This window comes from Portunus trituberculatus, chromosome 39 (assembly GCF_017591435.1).
Source record: "Portunus trituberculatus isolate SZX2019 chromosome 39, ASM1759143v1, whole genome shotgun sequence".
Classification (NCBI taxonomy): Eukaryota; Metazoa; Arthropoda; class Malacostraca; order Decapoda; family Portunidae; genus Portunus; species Portunus trituberculatus.
The window spans coordinates 7,717,042-7,737,759 of NC_059293.1; the positions used below are offsets into that span (position 1 = coordinate 7,717,042).

Below are 20,718 nucleotides of genomic sequence, written 5' to 3' on the forward strand. Positions count from 1 at the left end.
CAAAATTGTTCTATAAATTCATAAATGGAAAAATTAGACAAAGAAAAACAATAGAAAGGTTAAAAGGAGAGAATGGGATGGTGGAAGACCCAAAATGTATGGCAGAACTATTAAATAATAAATTCCAGGAGGTCTTTACTAAGGAATCTAAATTTGAAAGGCCACAGGGTAATAGAGAGACAGTCTATATGAAAGAGATTAAAGTAACCAAGCTTGAAATAAAAGAATTAATGAAGGAACTGGAGAAGACAAGGCAATGGGACCAGATGAAGTCTCAGGCAGAATACTGAAAGAATGTAGGGAAAAACTAGCAAGTCCTATATACAACATCATAAAATGCTCAATAGAAAATGGAACAGTACCAGTAGAATGGAAAAGAGCTGAGGTGGTTCCCATATATAAGAGTGGAAGGAAGGAAGAACCTTTAAATTACAGACCAGTATCACTAACTAGTGTAATATGCAAGATGTGTGAAAGAATAATAAAGAAACAATGGATCGAGTTCCTTGAAGACAACAAATTAATATCAAATAGCCAATTTGGTTTTAGGAAAAGACGGTCTTGTGTAACTAATTTATTGAGTTTCTATTCTAGAATAGTTGATAGAGTACAAGAGAAAGAGAGATGGGTTGACTGTATTTATTTCGATTTAAAAAAGGCGTTTGACAAAGTGCCACATGCAAGATTACTATGGAAGTTAGAGAAGAAGGGTGGCTTAAAAGGCAGCACATTGAGATGGATAGAAAATTATTTGAGGGGGAGAGAAATAAGGACGGTAGTTAAAGATATGAAGTCCTAGTGGAGAGCAGTAGAATGCGGAGTGCCACAGGGGTCAGTATTGGCACCAATACTTTTCCTCATTTATATTAACGACATGTCAGAAGGAGTGAACAGCTACATAAATCTGTTTGCAGATGATACGAAACTGTGCAGAGTTATACAGCAAAAAGAGGATTGTGAAATACTGTAAGAAAACCTAAATAAGATATGGGAATGGAGCAAAAGTGGGAAATGGAATTCAATGTGAACAAAAGCCATGTCATGGAAATGGGAAAGAGTGAAAGACGACCAGTGTGAATCTATAAGATGGGAGATGGAGTAGAACTGGAGAAAGTAAAAAAGGAAAAGGACTTAGGAGTGACGATGGAAGAAAACAATCAACCAGTAAGCCATATTGATAGAATTTTTAGAGAAACATATAATTTGCTAAGGAATATTGGAGTAGCATTTCACTACATGGACAAAGAAATGATGAAGAAATTGATAAGTACTATAATAAGACCCAGATTGGAATATGCAGGAGTAGTGTGGACCCCTGATAAAAAGAAACACATAAGGAAATTGGAGAGACTACAAAAAATGGCTACAAGAATGGTTCCAGAATTTGAAGGGATGACATATGAGGAGAGACATCTTCAATCTTTCAGCATAATGCAGGTCCAAGGTAGCCGCGATAGCTTGCTGGGTTTTTTTTATTCATCTCCATTGGTGGTCCCTAGCCATACTGAGACACACAGGCTACCAGGTGTGGCAAATCTCCACGAATGGCGGGAGGTTCTTGAATAATAATGGTTCTCCCGTGTGGTAGCTGTCGCCCCGTGAAGATTGTATAGACGACGGCGATTATCGTGGGTGCTTTCATATGGGAAAATTGCCTTCAGATCTCATACAATTCCAGACGAGTCACAAGAAACAGCATTCACGGCATACACAATGTAACAATGTCCATCGTGAAAGCGGATATCGGTAACTCTACCTTCCATAATCTTCATCTTGGCGGCAGCCCGGTGATACACACGAGGATCAGTGATATACTGAACACCTGCCGTGTGTCTCATCACGAGATTTCCGCACACTTTATTGATTTTTGAAGGTAGCATCATGTTAGCACACACCTCCCATCCCATCTGCACTTGCTGCGTGTGACATTACGAAATTCCTCGCACTTTATTGGACGTTTTGAAATGTTACATCGCACGTGTTCTTCTTCCTCCTATGCAGCTCACAACACGTGTGTGTGTGTGTGTGTGTGTGTGTGTGTGTGTTGGAGGAGGGAGGAAGGTGGGAAGTCATAATTCTTATGGGAAAGGAGAGGACCCACAACATTTTTTTAACCAGTCCATCCCAGCCTATAATTATCTCTCCCTGACGCGTGTTGTCCTCACTGCCGCGCGACCCCTTCACTGTTGCTCGGTTTCATGGTGAATGGTTAATAGGTTTCCCAAGATGTTTTCAATCCACTTCCCATTAATTTGCTTCTTTGAATGTTGTTAACGATTGCACTGGCGGGGAGTTGTGCCAGTCGCAGTAACATTGATAATAACGGGCGTTTCTCAGCTAGAATTCTTTTGGTGTCGCCCTTAGCATTCCCCATGTATAAGATCTAACGCATTTATTCCAGAGAATGACGGGCGGAAATTTTCCTGTTCATCCCATGAAATGCCAGATTTCTCATTCCGTAATTTCACCAGTGATAAACCATATTCCCTAAAGGCTGGTGGTACGGAAAGTTGAATCAGATTATCAAGGGATGGGTTAACGTTTCGTGGGGGGTGTAAGTGATGAGACGACAGCTGTTTGCGACGTGGATTTTTTTTTTTTTTTTTTTTTTTTTTTTTTTTTTTTTTTTTTTTGCCCTTTGTTAGTTCACCTTGTTGGTTTTGCCACAGCTGCACATTCGGCGGCAGTTGAGTCATTATTATCATACATGAACTTTTCTGTCAGCGACACAGGAACTAAAGAAAATTCCTTCATTTTTGCAGTAAACTTGTTATTACTGACGCAGCAATAGGCAGGAGAGCGACCAATATGCTGCCACCTCTTTTAGACAAAAGTATAGCTTTCTTCCGATATAAAGGCGTTTTCCTCAAAGCTACAGTGCGTATATCACGTCTGAATTTCTTGAGACGGCTGATGACCGCGTTGTCCTCCGTCTGACGTTTCCTTAAAAAGTTAGTAAATATTTCAGAGATACAGTTGATTTCACGTTTGCTCAAAGACTGTAAAACGTGATTTCATATTTTTGGAGATACTTGTGACAATAGAAGAACTAGGTCTTTAAATTCTATCAGCAATGGTTTCTTTTTCTTATCACCCATATCGTGTTAGATCGTTGGCATCGATCTACTCATCAAACTTGCTCGGGTAACCCCTCCAATGAATTAAATACTGCCTTTTATCGCCACGTTCGACTTTTGACCGTAATACATCCACCGGAAAATATGTGGGGAGTGCTGCCTTCACAAGTTCTTCCCTGTAGAATGCGCCACTCACAGCTTCTCCAACCAAGTCATCAACGAAATATATTGGCGGCGTATGACTGGTGTCCAAGTGTCTTATCTTGAATAATTCTTCGGTATTATTGACAGTGTATAACTTATTAAATTTGTTTTGTGTTCAGGAGTTGCTTTGCAAGCGTACAATTTCACCTACGTCTAAAGGACGACTGATGGCATTCTTTAATTTTGGTTTATTTAAATACATACGTTTAAACTGTGTTCTGATATGTTTTAAGTCACTGAATCGATTAATCTGATTCGGTGTTTGATTAAGACCTAACCCGCGGTGTGGAGTGCGATTATACGTGCATATGATGGTGGGTAAGACGTCAATATACGTTAGCGTGTTATTTTGGGTGAGGTATTTGTATATCTTTGACTTTATGGTTTGAATGACCCTTTCGGCTAAACTCGCCTTGTTTTCACGCGAGTAATTGGAATATAAAGTTATTCCTTTCGATAATAAGTAATTTTTCACCTCTTTATTGTAGAATTCAGACCCTTGATCGGTAAACAGACGTGTCACACCTCCAAAATCCTCCGATTCTAAGACTGTTTTCAGAGCTTTCAGGCTACTGCGACTGGTTTTGCTAGTCAGTGGTACTGCTTGCAAGTATCTATTGAATACATCAAGGCAAAACATGACATAGCGCACGTTTTTATTGCTCTTACGTAAGGCTGAGAAGTCTGCAAGGTCACAAGTTACTCTCCTCCTCGGAAATCGTTTCCTCGTTTTTTTTTTTTGTGAAGTGTGTAACTTCGCTGACCAGCCAGAAATGCCTTTTCTTTATGTAAGGTTAGATTCTTAATATTTTTCTTTCCTTCTCTGTAGAGAACGGCTGCACTTCCTAAACCTGCGGGGTTAGTTACATCTTGATTAAGTTTATCCAAGACGGCATTTATAGCAGGAACACTTTCTCGCATGGTGGTTCGCCCACAATATTCGTTCGCAGTTGAATTTCTTCGGGTGTGTTCGGTGTTAAATCACACAACAAATAACCATGATCGCGTCTAAGTACCACATTTTTATAAACTACCACAAAATGTTTAGCTCGATCCTTTCCATAAAGTTGGCGACCCAGACATTCTATTTGATAGATGTCTCGATTCTTAATAATGACATAATGAGAGGCATTTAATGTTATACTTCTGGCATACTTACCAGGGAAAAATATATTTTGTGTGATCATTATAACAGAGAGCTTTTTATGTCTACCTTTGGTAAAGCTGTCAGCCACCGTTTGAGAATTACCAGCCGTGAGGAAGTTGTCATCTAATATCAATAAAGTTTGCGCTTCAGGGTCAATATATGGAATGTCTTCCATCATGTAGTCAATCAGCCGGTTCCTGAATGTATTGGTACGGCAACAAACCAAAACGCTTACCATGTTGTTTGGCTCGCGCACCAACTATTTATGACAGTTCCACAATTCGCTTTTTTGTGTTTGGAGCGCTCGCCAACCTAGTTGTCTGGCTTACCAAAAGGATATAAAGCGTTGGAATGGTTGGTAGCCCCGCATAGCTGTGGTTGGTAAGCGTGTGAGTGAAAACCTGGTGAAAACGTAAACAATTTCGTTCGATCAGCTGATAACATGTCTCAAGGAAGAGAAAAGTTGACGTCGCTAACCAGCGACCAGAAAAGCACGTTGGTTGATCTTATCAACCAATTCAACGTCGTGCTTGATAAAAGTGGTAATTACTCCATGATAGCTAAGAAACAGGAAGCTTGAGAGACAATTACCAAGAAGTTCAATGCAATATGTGCAACACTGTTAATCAGTTTTTTTTTTTTTCAGACTCATCACTATGATCATATTTTCAAAAAGTAGATCACACACACACACACACACACACACACACACACACACACACACACACACACACACACACACACACACACACACACACACACAAGGTATAATGATTAGCATTAAAAGTAGATGGTTAAGTTTATTCATTCTTACATACTATTTGTACTTTGCAATACCTACATTATACACCATAAGATCTTATATATGCGTGGAATCCCCACTCGTCGCAATTCTTCCATTTCATACATTTCTTCATCTATGATTTCTTCTAATGCAGCCATGGTACCTGAAAAGTGTAGTTTTTAATGGTCTGAAGAATACCTAGCTGCATTTTGAATGGTTGTAGGGCATAGGTATGTTAGATTTGGGTGGGGATAGGTGAGGTTAGGTTAAAATATGTTTGGTTTGTTTTAATTTCTGCCAATCTAACATTTCCGCTTTTCATATTGACATTTTCCATCGCAAATTGATGCTTCAGAAGTTATGACAATAAATAGGTTGGTTAAGTTACCTTGGTTAGGTTAAGTTAGGTTGGGTGGGTTAGGTTAAGTTGGCTGGGTTATTGTTTGCTTTGTTAGGTTACATTAGGTTCGTTAATAGGATCCATTCACTAATGTGTAATAAATCCATCAATAATGTCTTCTGATGTGTAGACCACCACAGAATCGAGTGTTACCTGCAAGCTCATCAAGGTACCGTTTATACCTTTCCTCCATTGTTTCATGGGTCACCTCTTAATAGCCTTGAACTTAAAACTACAAATATACTCAATATACAGCCTCATGATCATTTTCATTTATTTAATCGGGTTTTTTTTTTTTCCTGGGTATGAGCTACGTACATGATATCTCGGCTTCAGTCTACTCCACTCCTTCCATATTATAGTTTTTGCCCTTTAATTCGTCCACTTAGCTTTCTTAATAGTAGAAGCACACAGTAAGAATTCATGTAATGATATATAGATAACAAGATTAATCATATACTTACCAAATTTAGTCAGTGAAGTAGAGATGTGACGAGTCGATTAGGCTGTTGTTGATGTTTGGCGAACTCACAAGGCGACTACAGTAGACTTCAAAATTAAAACGTATGCTCAATATAGCATAAGAAAAGCTTTGTTGTACCATCAAAAAAATTTGACATGGTAAATAGACTGAAATAAATTTAATTACAGTTAGCTTCTTTTTACATTTGGAAATTTAAAATACAAGGCGGTAGCTTTGGTCGCCCGGACACTTGACCAATGTTTTGCAAAACGCCTCGACCAAAGTTCCAATCTTTGGTCCACTAGCGGACAAAAAACAGATGGAAAAAGGTATTCTGGAACGGCACAGGACACAAATTGCTTGGTTGGCTGCCTAACGGACCAAAAAGAAGTAATTCAGGAACCGGTTGAATGATGTCCTGGTGTCCTTCTAGTTTACCACATAGTGAAGGTTTCTGTTGTAGGGGATGTGATGAGACACCACAAATAACAATTCTGTGAAATGCATGATGATATGTTTCGACTATTTTAGTGCAAAGGTGTGTTTTACCAGAATTAGTATAGCCTGTGATTATTGTTCTCACAGGATAGCGGAAAAGATTTAACGTTTCTTCGCTAAATGTCTTCTCCATGTTAACTTCAGAAGTATACTAAACACATTGCAACATGGTATTACTATTTATTTCCTACTACATGTTAACAAAATACTTTACATGATAATCTTATGTTAAGTGCATGCAGTTGACACACAATCGGACTATGACATGTTAATATAAATTTCCTACTACATGTTAGCTAAGTATTTTACATGGTAGCCTAATGTTATATTTCAAGTGGTGTACAACCTAACTTTACCTTATGAATAATCTGTCAGCGAGTCTTTCTCTGTCCCGCCATGGCCCTCTCTCCTCGTCTCATCCACACCTGTCTCGCCCTCGCCCTCCTCCTCCTCCTCCTCCTCCTCCTCCTCCTCCTCTTCCTCCTCCTTATCCTCCTCAGTCGCGACCACACCTGCCTCTCCCTCCACGGTCATCGACCATGGTGCTATACCAACCTCCTCCCCCTCCCCCTCTTCCTCTTCCTCCCCGTCTCCTCCTCTTCCTCAACCGCGGACACACCTGTCTCCCCCTCTACGGTCATCGGCCCCTCCTCCTCCTCCTCCTCCTCCTCCTCCATTCCTTCCTCAGCTGTCACACCTGCCCTCTCTGCCTCCTCTTCCACTTCCGCGACCGTCGCCACCCTCGACTTATTGTTTGGTCTCTCCTCCTCCTCCTCCTCCTCCATCGCCACCATCACCCTCCATAAGATGTCCAAATCCGTCTCTTCCTCTTCTCTCTCCTCCTCCTCCTCCTCCTCCTCCTCCTCCTCCATTTCAACATCCGCCGCTGTACCTTGCCTCATGATTTCCATGTTAGCCCGACTAGATACACCATCAAGGTAGAAGCGTTTGTCGTCAAAATGAGATAATGTACGCTTCTCTGAACGAGTCGCGCAGATTTGTCCTTTTACATTTTGAATGTGATAACATGTCACCTTCCCACCCGCGGTGTTATTAAGGGCATCTCTGTATTCTTGATGGATTAATTTCTGCTGGTGGTGAGCTGGAATGCCCTTACCTCGTGACACTTGTTTACCATCTTCTAGTAGAAGTGAATACATTTTGGGTTTCAAGATGATGGCTTCTTTAATCAGCGAGCAACCTGTCTCAGATTTAAGTAAGCCGAGTTGACCTTTCCGATCTCCCCTGTAACACGGATGATTCGTTGGGAAGTTACTGGTATCGAGAAATTCAGCCATGGGTCCATGCTGCAGTTCATGATGTAAGCCTGTCTCTATCTGAAGAGCAAAAATAAAACTATCTGTATCCTCATAAGCTAGTTGAGCTCGATCTCCATAATTAGCTTTGATGACAGAGTAACAAAAGTTGTACATATATTTCTTGGCCAGCTCCAATATGTGAAAACCCAAATAATTAGGTTGCTTGATTTTTATGGTATTCTTACTACTGACGCACATGACTCGATTTTCACCTAACAAATGCACGCGTCTAAATGCTGGACTCCTCACACATTTCAGAAAGGACTTTCTACTGGTTACTAGTTGCTGCCGCATCCCATATTTGACTTCGGACAGCATAGTTTGTCCATATACAGCATTAGACATCAATTTGTAGATGCGATTTTTTATTTCACATGTCTCATTTTTGCGATGGTTCACATTTCTCTCTATAAAAGGTTTAAGGTATGGAGCTTGCTTGAAACGATAGATGGCATGGATGCATTGTATTTCTAATCCAAGTTTGAGTAGAAGTTGTAGGAGCTCCAGGCTAATTAAATGGTCTCGCAGACCCTTATGACTGGCCACGAGCTTGCAGTTCTTTTTAGCAAGTTTACAACCCTCGGATGTTAGCAGTCTTTTACTGTAAGGGGAAAGGTCGTCTTCTGTAATAGAAGAATAGAATGTGTGAGGCACAGAGGAAACTCATCCGTGCGCCTTGCCACATCCTCGGAGACGTCATGAGTGTCCAGATGAATCCAATAACCGAGGTCTCTATCGGTAGCATGGCTGTCAATGCCAACCTCGAGAAATTCAGCCACCTCCGAGGGAGAAAGTTTGCTTATGGATCCCATAGGCAAGGGAGAACACATCACACTGGCATATAATGAATTAAAGTCCAGATAAAAGATGTACGTGCCTGGACCACCGTCAACTTCATGATTGGCTTTCAGGTGAGATCTGACGCATGTTACAAAGCCCCCTCTTATATTCCTTTTAATAAGGTGATAGATGTCCGGGTTGTAAGGGGGATCAAGTTGGGTGTCGGTTGACTTTAAAAACGCATCAAATGCGTAGGCGGACAAAGACACATAATGAACAACATCTAGACCATAAAACCCATGCAAAAGTGATCGATATTTTAAGTATGTGTCAGCCAGTAGACCGACGTCAAGCTCACAATACAGCTTGATGTAGTCACCTAATGTGCGACAGGATGTCATGGTCCACACATTTTGGGCATGTGCATATTCCTCTGGCGAAAGATTTCGATCTTTGAGTGTGTCACGGAAAGCTTCGCGAGGTGGCAACTGTTTTTCTTTTAAGCAATCCATGTTAGTGATGTACTCGTAACATGAAAATTGCTTTTGTGTGCAAATGGCTCTTCTTATTGACTCGGGGAGGTAATCCACCATCAGCTGTGCATAACGTGTGTCATAACCTGCATCTATATGACTCTGGACAAGTTTACCGAGACTGGCATTCATAAATTAAAGCGAATCTTGAAACTGTATGTCGTTAATCCGCACTTTCAATAAATGCATCTCGGATTTTGCGAGGATGTTTATGGTTGCACCTGGAAAATCAAAATCTTTCAAGATGAGTGACACATCAAAGCTCATGTTATGAGCTAGAGCGGTGAGGTATTTCCGCATATCACGACATTGCAGGCTACATCTGCTGCTGGGCACAGTACGCTCCAAGATAATTGCGCTGTGGAATTGAATGGTCGTGATGCTTATGTGGCGGGTGGTCTTCATCAAAGGACTGTCCGCAGAGTTCGCAATGGCGCTAACGTTGAAATCGTTCCTGATCTTCGTCTGTCATGTCAATTGCATGTTTTATTATTAATCTTGATCTCTTCCCAATCCGCGGAGAGGTTAGTAATAAAGTCTTTCACCGCATCGTCGTCAAAATAACTTCGTTTCCTCACAAGTTCACCCTGCCGATTGATGATGAGATATGAATAACTGATAGCACCATGTTCGGCTATCACACTTTTATTCCTTTTTGGTTTTATCATGGTTTAAAAAAAAAAAAAAAAAAAAAGGCTAGATAGTGTGGAGGATATGTATATGCAAAATTTTTGAACATGATTTTTTCATTTTCATTGGCAAAGATGAGGGTTTGGGTGAAGTCACAATAACACTGATGATCGCTTAGACTCGCCAACGGGGGGATGGAGGAGAAGCATATTTTGCAGAACTGATAGCCTTCACTGGGAGGATTTGATCTGGTCAACTTACTGTGCAGTTTTCAACGTCTTTTATTAAGGCCATGTGGCACCCGCCAAGCAGAAGTGAAACCGTTTCGGGGAATCTCCTTGTGCCTTTTCAAGATAATGTTAAATAAAACATCTCTCCACTTTTGGTTAGTGTAAACATCCAAGGAAAACTTATTTAACTGTTCCAGTTTCCCTAGGTTCTTCCCCGTCACAGGGCATGCTGTTCTTCCAAGGTTGACATATTTTTTTCCCTCCGTGTCGCCTTTGTAAAATGCGCTCTATCTGTTTCCACTCCTTCCCTTGAGCGTGGAGTTTGTAGGCAGCCAAACATTGTACAACACATGAGGAATATTCACCCTTAGGGTTAAACAATTCCTGCGAGTCACGCAGACCCCTAGGGTAGGGATAAAATCTCCAATACCATTACATGCGGCATGTAGGCAATAGTTGATGAAAAACCCATCTACATGAGAAATTATAAAACCAGAGCCATCGGTCTCACTCGTTAGACTATCCAGACATTGAGCTAATTGACTGATCCATAGGTCAATTAGTTCTTCCACGTCCTGATAGGTAATCAGACGTGATCTGAAGGTAATGTGAATGACGCGTGTGACATCTTCTCCTGAGGTGGAGAATTTGACTAATACCAGTGGCATCAGAGCAAATGTTTTTAATGTAGGTGGAAATTCTGCACCTTGAGCACCGAAATAAGATTGAATTTGTTTAATAAAAAAGTGTTTAAAATCTACGAGTAGACCTAGTGGGTCGCGACTCACATGCCCAGGTATGCTGTATGTCTCCCTGGTGAGAAGAAAATTATTCCTTGTATCAATCAGTTCAGGTTGCTCCCGTTCCAGTGATCTGACTGTTTCCGGGTGTGGGATGCCTGCAAAGAAAAGAAAATTGGTATTTAGTAATAGTAGTAGTAGTAGTAGTTGTAGTAGTAGCAATAGTAGTAGTAATAGTAATAGCAGCAGCGGTGGTAGGCGGAGGGGGGTAATATAAAAAAAAATACTTATATATTACCGGATGCAGGTGGTGTTGATCTCTCATCCGACGAAGTGGAGGGTATGGGGGACTGCATCACATCTTGTAAACCACTTGGTCCCGGCTGTGGCGACTCTGCAAAGAAATGCATATTATTATTATTATTATTATTATTATTATTATTATTATTATCAAATACTTAATTCATAGTAGTAGTAGTAGTAGGTCATCTTATTATTATTATTATTATTATTATTATTATTATTATTATTATTTTATTATTGTTATTAATAATAAATTCTATTTACCGGGTGTGGGTACCTGCGAAGATGAAGTGTTGGAAGGGATTACTTCATTTTCCTGTTGTTGATCACTTACTTGCAGTGAAACTGAAAAGAAATGTGCATTATTATTATTATTATTATTATTATTATTATTATTATTATTATTATTATTATTATTATTATTATAGTTTTTTTTTCCCCTCACCTCCGACTCCGCCACCACGGTGAGCAACACTCGGCAAATCACGCAAGCAGTTGTGATTCAGTAGATCGCTGCACATGACGCACATTCGGCACATAACTCAATCGGCGTTATCCCTGCACAAATAAAAGCGAGTGTGATATATATATATATATATATATATATATATATATATATATATATATATATATATATATATATATATATATATTTTTTTTTTTTTTTTTGTACAGTTTGTTATATAATCGTACTTCTTACCGTAAGATGCGTTATCTTCACAGCTGTGATCTGGCGGTGGATGTTTCGACAGGACGCCGCAATGTTCGCATAATTCACAGTGTCTCCACGCACGATGGACAAAGTGCTTCATCATACCATCTTCCACACAATTCACACAACTCTTGCGGTTGCTGGTGCTGTTGTTGTTGTTGTTGTTGTTGTTGTTGGTGGTGGTGGTGGTGGTGGTGGTGGTGGTGGTGGTGGTGTGCTGCTGCTGCTGCTGCTGCTGCTGTTGAATTTCTATTTCACACTCTTCAATCGACATGCAGGATGGACAACTTGACGTATTATAACACTGGCCACACACTTCGCATAAATGGCCCATTGTGTCCACTCCTACACACTCCAACACTTTTACTCTTCCATCCACTATGACATGTTGGCGATCACTACTTGCAAGACTTCCTCTCAGTGCTTCCATGAGTTGATGAAATCTTACCCTAGATTTTTGTCGATTTTACCCTAGATTCGAGTGTTTTACCCTAGATTGTCGAAGTTGCACTCTTATCATACATAAGTTTGAATATTGCCCCCCCCCCAACCCCCAAACACACACACGTTCTGGACCTTCGGACGGTTAGACTAACCGTCCGAAGGTCCAAAACGTGTACGCGTAGAAGACGGGTGAGTGAAGAAGGGGATGGGGGTGAAGGGATGGTACATGTCACGGGGATGATTGTGTACATGAATCGAACATGAAAGAAAATCAGCCTGCCAGCAGATTGGCACCATTCCAAGCACACCTATCTATCCATAGGGCAGCAGATTACCCTAAAATTACCCTAGTTTATGCATTACCCTAAACATTACCCTAAGAAGGGTTCAATTACCCTAGTTTAGGGTATTTTACCCTAAAATGGAAGCCCTGCTTCCCCTCCACCCTCCGACTCTGCCCTCTCCATTTCCCCCCCCTCCCTATCCCCACCCTCCCGAACACGTGAGACTGAACCGGAAGTATCACAGCTGCGCGCCTCCACTGGACAGACTGTCTTCTGGCGGGAGTAACTATGACTCTCTTACGGGCAGGTCTCAGCTGCCACAGCTGGCCTGCGATGTGAAAACCTCTTTGAGACTTAGTTACGGGTGGCGTGCCTCCAAACGGCTCCCGCTGGTAACGGGCAATTAAACCCTGGCAGAGTTTAAATGTCCGGCTAAACCGTCCACCCTATTGGATGGCCCGGAGGCTAGGGACTGGGACTGTTCCCTTCTCCTGTAACCTAATCCACGGCCGCAGAGTAATGGGTATCTGCCGGGCTTCAGATACCGTTAACAGCTCCACTAATCCGACGCCAATCTCCCTGCTTAGCAAGTTCTCTATCTTGCTGTAGGGGGAGGCCGCTGGGACCCTTTTGCTGTGTGGGTACTAAACCCACTGATCCCCCGCACAGTAGAGACTTGGCGTGTTCGGGATGACGACCCACTGGGCAAAGTTGCGGGACTATGGTCCGGGCAATCCCAGTGGGGCATGGCCTAAAGTCTAGGAGTATACGGGGCGGGTGTGGTCCCATTCCCCACCCAGTAAGTAGACAAGGAGAGGACCTCCATGCCTTGTAACTGCTTACTGGGTAGTCCTCGATCAGGACGTTCATCTAGCTAATATAAAGAGATGCACTTGCTCTGATCTGTATCCCAGATACCCAACCGACCATGCCGTGGGTGGCGTCCACGGAGGCGGAATCCCGGGGTTTCACACTTCCCAGGGGCATCGCAAGTAGCAGGCCTGGGAGGGAAAGGTATGAGACCCCCCAGAACTGGAGAGCAGTCACCACTGCCGTCAGAGCCTGCCCTGCCTCGGCATTGTGCCGTTGAAGAAATGGCTTAACCGCCCAGGGGGATTTTCCGAATGGCAAGCTAAGCAGAAGTCCTCGGGCTGACCACCCTTGGCCATCTGTGTGAGTCATACAACGCCGGCTCTGCCCAAGCCACCTTCGTGGTGGCGAGGGCAACCGGTGGGAAAAAAGTCTGTCTCTCTTTAGGTATCCTGGGTCTACTGCAGCCAGCAGTGCCTAGTGCAAAAGTACCTTAAGGCACAGTTACTGGGGCTGCTACCTCCACGTGGTTCCCGCTGGTAATGAGGGTAGCTCACCCAAATACAGTCCCACAGTGTCGGGGCCAAGGGCTTTGGCTAATTATCCACTGTCCTTTCCGTATGACATTCGTACAGCAATGGGGTATGCCTAGGCACTTACCCTTAACAGCTTCACTGATCCGGTGTCTCCTGGCATGCTGTGGTCCATTATCCCTGTATGTCAGGGGCTGTCGTCCCAGATTTGCTGGTGGCTGTTAGCAACCCACTACTCTCAGCTTTCAGTAGTCTGGGTAGGGCGTTACTGGGATGACGACTCATGGTGTGGGAGGTATGGCAATTCCTACCTCAGGACGCACCATGAGTGCATGGCCTTAAGAGTAAGAGGGTATACGGGTGGTGGAGGTCCCAATCCCCCCACGGATGCACTACCGCTGGTGATTGTTGCCCTCCCAGCGGTCTGTGCTTCTGGAGGTGCTTAGCAGGGAGCATCATCCTTGTGATAAAGCATTGGAGTTTTTTTTATCGTGGTCTTATATGCAATAAGCAGGTCACACTATGATACGAATCTTCAAACTCTATAGGTTTATCTCTTTGATTGGTAATCTTAATGGCAATACTCTCTATTGTTGATAATGTAAGAGGTTTATACATCATTGGATTGACGCCCTTATTATCAACGTCCCCTGGAAGTGGAAAAACATCTAAAATATTAACTTTTTGACTGCAGAATAGATGTACATGTAGTCATGGCCTCCATCGGCCCTTGGCACATGCTGCGCGTACAATCTCACGGGCTCCACCTGGGATTTATCTCCCCCAATGAAAATGTCAGCTTCCTCCTCCCCAAGTCTTTGAAAATACACTGTGTAGCGAAAATTTGAATCGAAACCCAAAACGCGGGCAATATGTGCACCAAATTTAACACTAATTTCACTGTATGCTACTGGCAGATGGTGAAACAATGGAATTATTCACTACCACTCGTTCTAGCTCTTGATCATAATAGATATTGTCTGAGTGGGGTAGTAAGTCGTATAAGACTCGTTAAGAATTGACCTGACTTCTCTAGACACCTGGCTACTAATGGCCTTAGTAACTGAAGATATGCTTCCACTGCTAAAATTTGCAGCTATATTTCGCTCTGGGAGATAAGTGTACATGTTATATTCATAGGAGTTAAACTCAGACTAAAGTTAAAGTTTATCCCAATACAATAAACATCAACATGACAAAATACAACCTCATGAAAACTCTGCTAGTTTATGCGGCTTTAGAAGTAGTCTCTTAGAGGATATGAAAGTCTAAATGCTTTACAATGCAGACCACAACTCTTTCAAATGTTAATGATGTTTATGAATACACGGGATTCACTTATCGGGAGCAAGTCATCGTTAGGCGCTGTTTTTGTTATTGCTGCTTTTTTTTTTTTTTGTTTATTTATTTGTTTTGTTTCCAGTGATGAGTTTCACAGTCGACTCTAAGGTGAAAGACCTCCGTGCACGGGCGAGCAATGAATGGCGCTGCTGTGTTTGCCTTTCATAATTATCAATGTGTGCCGAACCATGATGTGATAGTAACAGACGTCTTGCAACGTTCAATGTGTCCTATCTCTCTCTCTCTCTCTCTCTCTCTCTCTCTCTCTCTCTCTCTCTCTCTCTCTCTCTCTCTCTCTCTCTCTCTCTCTCTCTCTCTCTCTCTCCTGGTGTGTGTGTGTGTGTGTATTTACCTAGTTGTATTTACCTAGTTGTAGTTTTACAGGGCCTGGGCTTTATGCTCGTGTGGTCCCGTCTCCATATCTACACTTATCCAATTTTTCTTTAAAACTATGTACACTCTTTGCTGATACCACTTCCTCACTCAAACTGTTCCAAGTCTCAACACATCTTTGCGGAAACTAAATTTTTAACATCTCTCAGACATCGTCCCTTCCTTAGTTTCTTACTATGCGATCTTGTGCTTCTAAAGTCATATTCTTCTCTCAGGATCAGTTTCTCATTATCCACTTCATCCATTCCGTTAATCAATTTATAAACTTGTATCAGATCCTCTCTCTCTTCTCTGCTCCAAGGTTGGTAGATCCATTGCCTTTAGTCTCTCCTCATATGCCATCCCTTTAAATTCTGGAACCATTCTTGTAGCCATTTTTGTAGTCTCTCTAATTTTCTTATGTGTTTCTTTTATGGGGAGTCCACACAACTCCTGCATATTCCAATCTAGGTCTTATTTTAGTACTTATCAATTTCTTCATCATTTCCTTGTCCATATAGTGAAATGCTACTCCAATATTCCTTAGCAAATTATACGTCTCTCTGAAAATTCTATCAATATGGCTAACCGGTTGATTATTTTCTTCCATTGTCACTCCCAAGTCCTTTTCCTTTTTACTTTTTCTAGTTCTACTCCATCTCCCATCTTATAGATTCCCACTGGTCGTCTTTCACTTTTCCCATTTCCATGACATGGCTTTTGTCCACATTGAATTCCATCTCCCATTTTTGCTCCATTTCCAGATCTTGTTTAAGTCTTCCTGTAGTATTTCACAATCCTCTTTTGTTTAATGACTCTGCACAGTTTCGCATCGTCCGCAAACAGATTTATGTAGCTGTTCACTCCCTCTGGCATGTCATTTATATATACGAGAAAAAGTATTGGTGCCAATACTGACCCCTGTGGCACTCCGCTGTCTACTGTTCTCCACTTGGACTTCATATCTTTAACTATCGTCCTTATTTCTCTCCCCCTTAAGTAATTCTTCATCCATCTCAATGTGCTTCCTTTTAAGCCACCCTTCTCCTCTAACTTCCATAGTAATCTTTCATGTGGCACTTTATCAAAAGCCTTTTTTAGATCTAAATAAATACAGTCAACCCATCCTCTCTCTCTTGTACTTTATCAACTATTCTAGAGTAGAAACTCAATAAATTTGTCACACATGACCGACCTTTTCTAAAACCAAATTGGCTATTTGATAATATTTTGTTGTCTTCAAGAAACTCGATCCATTGCTTCTTTATTACTTTTTCACACATCTTGCATATTACACTAGTTAGTGATACCGGCCTGTAATTTAAAGGTTCTTCCTTCCTTCCGCTCTTATATATGGGAACCACCTCAGCTCTTTTCCACTCCACTGGCACTGTTCCATTTTCTATTGAGCATTTTATGATGTTGTATATTGGACTTGCTAGTTCTTCCCTACATTCTTTCAGTATTCTGCCTGAGACTTCATCCGGTCCCATTGCCTTTTCCTCATCCAATTCCGTCATCAACTTTTTATTTCAAGCTTGGTTACTTTAATCTCTTTCATATAGACAGTCTCTCTATTACCCTGTGGTCTTTCAAATTTGGATTCCTTAGTAAAGACCTCATGAAATTTACTATTTAACAGTTCTGCCATACTTTTGGGTCTTCCACCATTCCGTTTTCTCCTTTTAACCTTTCTATTGTTTCTTTTTGTCTTATTTTTCCATTTATGAATCTGTAGAACAATTTTGGTTGTTCCTTACATTTTTCGACAATGTCCTTTTCATAGTTCTTTTCTTCTTCCTTTCTCACCTTAGCATATTCATTTCTTGCTGTTTTGAAGTTTTCCTTATTTTCTGGATTTCTGTTTCTTCTCCACCTTTTCCATGCTCCATCTCGTTTCTCCTTTGCCCTAGCACATCTTGCATTAAACCAATCTTTCTTTCCTTCTTCTTTAGGTCTATATTTCGGAACATATTCCCTGACCCCAGTTTTGTATATTTCCAAAAATAAGTTATATTTCTCTTGAACCGTTAATGAGTTTTCCATCTCCTCCCAGTTTACGTTTTAAAATAGTTCTTGAGATTCTCAATATCAGCCTTTCTGTAATTTAATCGGTCTCCTTTGTATGATTCATCTCTATCTTCCTTTCCTTCTTCTATATCCATCTCTAATATTACATGGTCACTCTTTCCCAATGGGCACTTGTATCTTATATCATCGTTAATTGGTATATCCCTTGTAAAAACTAGGTCTAATCTTGCCGGCTCATCGTTTCCTCTGAATCTTGTGTTTTCCTTTACTCTTTGGACCATCAAATTATCTATCATTAGGTTCAGGAATCTATCTCCCCAGGCATCTTCCCCCATACCACTTTCATAATTTTCCCAGTCTACCTCCTTACAGTTGAAATCTCCTATCAATATCACTTTTCTCCTTTCCTTAATGATTCTTGTAAGACTCCTTATTGTGTCATCTATCATGTCTCTATATTCTTGGTTAGTCCATGAGTTTGTTTTGGTGGCACATATGTTCCAATGATTGTTAACTCCTTTTGTTAATATGCATCTTAACATACAGTATTTCTGATTTTCCTTCCCCAAACTCCACTTGATTTACCACTATCTCCTTCCTTAACATCATCATGACTCCTCCTCCTCCTTTACCCTCTCTCTCTCCTCCATATATTATACCTTTTATCTATGTCTATTTTATTGCCTCATTTAACTTTGTTTCCACCAGGCATACAATATCTGGTTCTTCTTTCTTTATGTAATCTCTTAATTCTAATTTACTAGATAAAATCCCATCTATGTTTGTATACATCATTTTTAATCTCTTGTTCTTATCATTTTTAGTTAAACTTGCTCCATTCTTTTCTCTTCTTTCTCTTTTATATACCATTTCCTTATCCTGTCTCCTATAATTCTCCAAAAAAATGCCTTCTTCTCCTCCTCTGACCTTTCATTATTTTTTCTCTTGCTTCTGCCACCAGTTCATTGTGTCTCTTCCTTTCCTCCTCGTTTCTATTTTTCTTTATATATATATCTTTGCAACCTTCTGTTTCTCTGAGTTTCGTTTTTCTATATAGTACTTCTTCTGCTGCTGCTTGTGATTTTAGTAATATCTTAATTGGTCTCACTGTTCCTTCTTGATATGGTCCCATTCTATGGATTTCTTCTACTTCCTCTTCTAAGTTCTGTCTATCCTCGTCATTCAGATGTTTTAGTAGGTCTTTTACTGATTTCATTTCGTCTTTTTCCCTTCTTGGTCTATATTTAACATTTTTTCTTTCAGTCCAAAAATAATTACACTCTTCTTTTTTCCGCAATTTCTCTTACTAAATTTTCTTTTTCTTGAGGACTCCTATCATTTTGCTTGTCATATTTTCATCTCTTTCTTTTAACTGTTCTTGAAATACTTCTTGAAATGATTCCTTGTCTTTCTTATCTTGGATTCTCCATGCTTGTACTTCTTTTTAATCACGTCTTGTACTCTTTCTTCTTCTTTGTTAACTAGATCTTTTAGCTTTTCTTTTTCTTTCTCGGCTTTACCGAGTCCTTCTTCCATCAATTTCTTATAGTTCGCTATTTGGACTTTTAATTCTTCATTTTCGGTTCTTAGCCTAGTTTCGTTTTCTTCCACTCTTTTATCCTTTCTTTCAATTTCTGGAGCTCTTTATCCTGTTCTTCATTCTCTTTCATTCCCATACTCTCCTTTATCAATTTATCTAATTTACGTTCGATAGTTAAGACTCTATCAAATAGTGAAGTTTGCGCCGTATCAAAGCCTTCAAATTCTCCTCCTCCCTCACCAACATTGTCATCATCAGCTTTCATTCTTTCCCTTGTCACATACCTGCATTTAGATGGAATATCTTTCTCACTCATTATTATTTAACACTGTATTCATGAAAAAAAAAATGTGTCCACACTTCTCGCCCAGGCCACTGTAAACCCAAACAAAGGTAGTGAAGATCAGCTGATTCTCGGGAGCGACGGTATCGCGTCCTTCCTCTGCTGCGTCTCGAGTGTGTGTGTGTGTAATTCACTGTTTGATCTGCTGCAGTCTCTGACGAGACAGCCAGACGTTACCCTACGGAACGAGCTCAGAGCTCATTATTTCCGATCTTCGGATAGGTCTGAGACCAGGCACACACCACACACTGGGACAACAAGGTCACAACTCCTCGATTTACATCCCGTACCTACTCACTGCTAGGTGAACAGGGGCTACACGTGAAAAGAGACACCCAAATATCTCCACCCGGCCGGGGAATCGAACCCCGGTCCTCTGGCTTGTGAAGCCAGCGCTCTAACCACTGAGCTACCGGGCCGTAATGTATGTGTATGTGTGTGTGTGTGTGTGTGTGTGTGTGTGTGTGTGTGTGTGTGTGTGTTATATAGTTAAGGCCCCTATACACTGTCAATCATGATTGTACAATATTCATGATTGCGCAAGCATATCATGTGTGAGTGGGCGTGATTGAGTGTTTGCGCAGATGATTGAGGAATTTCCGACACGGTTTGATTTTGTAAGCTCAAGCATAGTAGTTGCACCATTTAAGGCCCCTATACACTGTCAATCATGATTGCACAGTCATCGAGATTGTGCAAACAGTGTTTGGGCCACACACTATGAGTAAGATTGAACAATCATTACTTACGTGTTGCAGTTTGTGGAGTGAAGATGAGTAAAGCGGCTGCATGTATAGCCATTCTGCTGGCTTTAGACGATGAAGAAGGAAAGAAAATTGTGAAAAGAAAGGTGTGGATGAAAGAGTGGCTTAAAAAAGAAATAAATTCACACATGAAAACCTCCTACAGGAATTGCTTCTCTCTGCTCCTGCAGATTACAAAAATTTTTTACGTATGGACAGAGAATCATTTATGGATTTGCTAGAAAAGACTATGCCTCTGATACAGAAAACGGATACTAAGCTGAGAGATTCCATTTCACCCAGTGAAAGGCTTTCCAGTACTCTACGATTCTTAGCTACTGGACAAACATTTCAGGAACTTGTGTTCGCCACTGCCATCTCTCCACAAAGTCTTGGTCGTATCGTTATGGAAACCTGTAATGCCATCATCACTGTATTGAAGGAGCATATTAAGGTA

At 41.1% G+C, this 20,718-nt stretch overlaps 2 protein-coding genes across 3 annotated transcripts in view; one reads left to right on the plus strand and one right to left on the minus strand.

Moving 5' to 3' along the window:
• The window catches only part of LOC123515660 (RING finger and CHY zinc finger domain-containing protein 1-like), a 275,093-nt gene that overhangs the window by 252,569 nt on the left and 1,806 nt on the right, over window positions 1–20,718 (plus strand). For both annotated transcript variants that reach the window (XM_045274475.1, XM_045274476.1), the window contains one exon: window positions 20,617–20,715. In XM_045274475.1, coding sequence (XP_045130410.1) covers window positions 20,617–20,681 — 65 coding nt within the window. In that variant the 3' untranslated portion in view covers window positions 20,682–20,715. The remainder of the gene's footprint in view (window positions 1–20,616; window positions 20,716–20,718) is intronic.
• LOC123515661 lies at window positions 10,353–11,654 on the minus strand. The gene is made up of 4 exons (XM_045274479.1): window positions 11,554–11,654; window positions 11,373–11,453; window positions 11,104–11,199; window positions 10,353–10,963 (listed from the first exon to the last, which is right to left on the minus strand). Exons 1-4 carry the CDS (start codon window positions 11,645–11,647, stop codon window positions 10,353–10,355), a joined length of 882 nt encoding a protein of 293 aa, XP_045130414.1. The 5' UTR covers window positions 11,648–11,654.

What these genes read in the sequence shown, in the direction of transcription:
- LOC123515661 (XM_045274479.1), bottom strand. Translation starts at nt 11,647, where the DNA reads ATGTGCCGAATGTGCGTCATGTGCAGCGATCTACTGAATCACAACTGC. An exon ending in CCGTGGTGGCGGAGTCGGAG is followed by an intron (nt 11,454 to 11,553) that starts GTGAGGGGAAAA and finishes ATTTCTTTTCAG; the next exon opens with TTTCACTGCAAGTAAGTGAT. An exon ending in ATCAACACCACCTGCATCCG is followed by an intron (nt 10,964 to 11,103) that starts GTAATATATAAG and finishes TTTTCTTTGCAG; the next exon opens with GCATCCCACACCCGGAAACA.